This window comes from Papilio polytes, unplaced genomic scaffold, assembly GCF_000836215.1.
Source record: "Papilio polytes unplaced genomic scaffold, Ppol_1.0 DF821845.1, whole genome shotgun sequence".
NCBI classification, from domain to species: Eukaryota; Metazoa; Arthropoda; class Insecta; order Lepidoptera; family Papilionidae; genus Papilio; species Papilio polytes.
In genome coordinates, this window is record NW_013527359.1 from 86,011 (window position 1) to 90,823 (window position 4,813).

At 32.5% G+C, this 4,813-nt stretch overlaps 2 protein-coding genes across 2 annotated transcripts; both read right to left on the reverse strand.

Annotated features, from left to right (window-relative positions):
- Window positions 1-123: 123 nt before the first annotated feature.
- LOC106107848 (apoptosis regulatory protein Siva) lies at window positions 124-2,724 on the reverse strand. The gene is made up of 4 exons (XM_013288854.1): window positions 2,477-2,724; window positions 2,021-2,169; window positions 1,727-1,878; window positions 124-1,484 (listed from the first exon to the last, which is right to left on the reverse strand). The coding sequence occupies exons 1-4, from the start codon at window positions 2,586-2,588 to the stop codon at window positions 1,445-1,447; spliced, it is 453 nt and encodes a 150-aa protein (XP_013144308.1). The 5' UTR covers window positions 2,589-2,724; the 3' UTR covers window positions 124-1,444.
- A 260-nt stretch (window positions 2,725-2,984) lies between these two features.
- On the reverse strand, window positions 2,985-3,834 carry LOC106107932. Its single transcript, XM_013288965.1, has 3 exons — window positions 3,634-3,834; window positions 3,312-3,464; window positions 2,985-3,229 (listed from the first exon to the last, which is right to left on the reverse strand). The coding sequence occupies exons 1-3, from the start codon at window positions 3,748-3,750 to the stop codon at window positions 3,089-3,091; spliced, it is 411 nt and encodes a 136-aa protein (XP_013144419.1). The 5' UTR covers window positions 3,751-3,834; the 3' UTR covers window positions 2,985-3,088.
- Between the last annotated feature and the right edge of the window lie 979 nt (window positions 3,835-4,813).

A 4,813-nucleotide genomic window follows, 5' to 3' on the forward strand; every position in this document is an offset into this window, starting at 1 on the left:
ACAAACAGAATACATTAGAAGATATGTAGGAGGTTAGGGCGCGGCCGAGCATTTAGCTTAAGTGATTTGCCAAGAAATATACCTCAATCGACTGTAGATGGTTACAACTGTAAAATGTTTTTGTTACTAAACTCAATATTTTTGAGACAAGGCCGCGCCCTCACTCAATTATATAATTCAAGGTGTAACAAAATGTTAACTTTTTGAATTGTGCGCTTATTTACGCTGAATCAGTAATTTAATATTAAGTATACGTTCAAGGACAGTGCGGTTGCCCCGAGGGGAACTGTCTCCTTGTTAGAGAGGATAGCTAGTGACGTCCCCTCTACAGTTTGCTTGTATTTTTGGAATATTTACATCGCAAGTGTAATCGTTACCAGCCAACATTTACACGTCGCTCCGTAATATTGTACATTTACGGACTGTACATAAATGCACTTAACCTTAATATGTAAACAGTGAATAAAAGCATAAAAAACTACAAAACCCAATATTTGTTAAATGTGCCTTACACGGGTTTAGTTTATTTGCCGCAACATTTTATTAGCAAAAATTATAATGTATTTCATGTAGATATTTTTCGTTTTGCTATTTTAAGAAGTGTCATGTATTTAAAAGACTTTCAAACATTTTTTGTATCATCAATGTTCACTATGTACAAACGATAGAATAATTTCAGGCAACTATAAAAGCAATGGAAGTGCTAATAATATTTAAAACCTGGTTCCTTGTTAGAGTATAAGATATTTTTCATATGTTAGGGGTATTATGAAATAATAAAGCTGTAACTTTGGGAATATTTTTATTTATGTGCTTCTCAAACATTTCCACATGTGGTGGCCGGTGTTGGTGCTTGACTGTGGCTGCGTCACTTATTACATTTTTATAATACATTTCTTGCACAAAAAATATATGTATTATAGACAAACTTTGTACTAACATTTATTTCATGTTTTGTATGTTTGAAACACATTCCTTATAAAACAATGTGAAGATTTTGATTTATTATATTATATTAAGTAAACCTTAAGGCTTGTGTTTGTGCATTTCAAATTACTTTGTTTTGGTGTTTTAAATAAAACTGTACTTCTTAAATCTCTAAATATGAGTCATTTTATAAAACTGTAGATCACATTTTATGTTGTTTTTTATTTTTGACATATTTTATATAAACTATATCTAGCTAAATGGTTTTTTATTTTCATACCTCTAACACAGACATGGTGTAGTGATCAATCATGGCTCAGAGCCTTAGAACTATTTAACAAACATTAGTGATATGCATGCCTTTAAAAGTTTACAATTAATTTATTTGTATACAATATGATTATATAGATATTAATACAACTTAACATATAAACATTGAGGCTTTATATTCAATTGTCAAACATCAATTTTATTTAAATTAACATAACTATAAATAACTTGAAAAATTAAAAATATTTTACCCATAACATGAGACACAAATCTCATCTCCTTCAGATCTGAAAAAAAAAATTGTAAGAGGATAAAGTCTTGACAACCACATTACATAGAAACTACACAATATAATAATGCTTGTTTAATTTGTAAATGTCCAAACTGTACACAGGTGTTACATTTTGCTTTCCTGTTTGATAGATTTAAACTGTGGCCTAGAACTGAATGGATAGTGTCAATGTGGTATGCCATTATACCACCCCAAGGTTTTATTGATATTTAATTCAGTAGCAAATAGGTACATTACCCAATGAGAGAGCATTGTGAACAATGGTAGTTGTGACAGCGACAGCAGTAGTGCTGGCAGGCAGCGCACAGGGACCGCTCGCAGTATGTGCAGCCCACCTCCTCACACGCACCACAGCTGCAGTTACGCACATGTAAAGGCATGTCTGCAATCTGTTAATATTAAGGAACTTCTGTTAACTTTCTACACATACAGGTTGAAAACAATTTATTTTATGCCTTAAATTTGAAGGAATTTTCAGGAATTAATATAAATTTGGCTTCAAGAACATACAATTCATGATAGACAAGTTACCTTATGCTCAGAAGGGAGAAGTAATCCATCTTTTCCAATGACAAGTTGCTTCATTCTGTCTTTTTTATTTGTTGCACTGTTTTCTTGATTGTTGATGATGTCTTGAGTTGACTTTTTGGCTCCTCGGAATAGAAGTTCTAACGTCTTTTCTACAAAAGTAGTTGATACATAATGACAATATTGGACACATGATCAACAAACTACCCACAAGTTGATGGTTTAAAATTATCTGTCTTAAAATACTACTATATCACTATTTTACATGTAACGTCTTTACTTATTATAAGAATTTAAATAAAACACTATTAATTACTATAATTAAATCCATTGGTATCCTCGACAGGAAACTGATAAATTAAATTAATAAATTTTATTATTCAATTAATATAATATATACTTATCAAAAACAAACATACTTAAGATCTAGATCTAGATTATTTATTTAAATATGTTTACCATACACTTCTTGAAGTCTGTCTTCATTGTTATTGAACTGCTTAAGCCCCAGGTGCACCTTCCTTTGAGGCATGAAGTCTTCGACAAATGGGTTTGATCTTTTAGTAGCCATGACACTTTAATTTGTTAATTAGGGAATTACTCAAATAATTTTTCCAAAATCGTATTGTGTAATAAAAAAATTACAAAGTATTGAAAACGAACGAATTGCAAGGAAAAAATGTGAAATCAGTGACATTTCTGTTTTGGTTCCGTTTAATCTTTGACTAATGTTTAGGGTTGTCATATAAAACACTATGAATTCTACTGCATGAATTATCATCATCATCAACTTGCCCTTGTCCCTACGGAAGGTCGCAAATGACCATATAATTCTTCTTCACCACGATTGAAACGACGTTACACGACTTTGTAAGCGGACGTCGTTGTAGCGTTCTGGTTAATAAATTTTATGTCTCTTCATTTCAATGAGACAGAAACAATCCAGGAAGATAAAACATTAAAACTCTTAGAACAAATGGAGCATTATTTATTAATTCTTTGGTGTACAGATTTGACTTTTCGCATGGACATTTTCTTCTTTGTGGCTACAATTATAAATACTTTAAGTCTTTAAAACAGTGTTGCGTATTTATTGTTTTTCCGAACTTTATCAAGGATTAATGAATTCGGCGAAACAGGCTGTGGATATCTTGGTACTACCTTATACCAATTTTCCCCCGATAGTGATGAGTCGTATTGCCACCAACCAAACTTAAAATTAAAAGTATGCTAAAACATCTGTGTTATTCTTAACAAAGATATAAGACAATATACTTATAAAGATAACACCCACCCCATGCGAAGACGTGGGAGGATATCTGTACATATCACATGGACCTAGGGGTTTTATCACACCTCTTTTTTTCATATCCAAAAACCGTTGAAATGAACCGTATGCAAAACCATTTAACCCTCGATGATTATCTTTGTCGCCACATCTCATTGACTGCAATATAAAGGTAGTGAATTCATTAAAGAAAGGTTTTAAATGGATATCAGAGGCACTTATACTTAGGTTAGAGAAAAAACATTTAGGTATACCACTACTTTCCAAACAACAGAAAAGTCACAAAAAACGTAAATATTAATCGTTAAGGTGTATTTAAAAAAATTACAAGTTTTTTTAACAACTCCTTAACTTCGATTTCCGTCATAGGTTCATGATAATCTTTTTTCAATATATCTTTCATAAAAATTTGTGGCCCACACATTGTATATCCAAAGAATTCCATTCCTTCAATGAAAAATACTACCTAAAATAACCAAAATTATAAATTAGTAAATATAAAAAAGAGTCACAAGAAAACTTAATTGAAAAATGCAAAATTGCAAAAATTTTATATGAAATGTCCCCCGTCAAACAGGTATCAAAAATGTGTCATAAATAATTTATTTATGACACTTATTGTTTTTTAATTCGCTTATTTCATAAAAAACTGACTTTTGCAAGTTTACTGTTTATCCCATAATTTTAAATAATTATTACACAATACTTCAAAAAAAACGATACGTCTTAAAATGCAATCGGAAAAATGATTTTATAAGACGGTGTGATCAGAAACGTCAATCATATTTGACATGGCTACACTGCCAACAGGGCACCTTCGATCGATGGGTTGTTGTCAACAAATTTTTACTCAAATACATTAAAAATATAAAAATAAATTCTACCATAATAGCTTAAATTGGCAATTTTAAAATAGAATTACGAAAAAATACACGTCTCACTAAAATTCGCGATATAAATATTTCACAAGTGATAGTGAAAGTATTGCATCGTTAGTTCTATGATAGTGACGAGGCTGTTTGTGCAGCTAGAAGCATATGTGCGTGAATATTTCGCGAATGTTACGTAAGCAGCGGTAGCGAAGTATGTCGTGGATGAAGCGGGCGCAGGGCGGCGCGCCGCCGCCCGCCTCGGACCAGACGCAGTACGGCGCGCCCCAGGTGAGCAGGTTATGTCGTCGGTCGCCCTTCGCCACTCGCCACCGATGTAAACAATGACGTGGACCGACAACCGAACACCAGTTCAATCATATTAATAAACACTATTGTTGTTTTTTTATTATATATTATATTACGATCTACTTGTGCGAGATGTTTTGCCCACTTGTGTAGTAGCTGTTGATGTTGTGTCATCATAATATAAGTTAAGTGAAAGTTTAGTTATATAGTTACTCAACATGTCAATTGGTAAATTTCAGCCTTACGGGAATCAACACAATATGTACCCAAACTATCAGGGGACTCCATCTAACATAACACATCAACAACAACAGTACTGGCAGCAGCAGC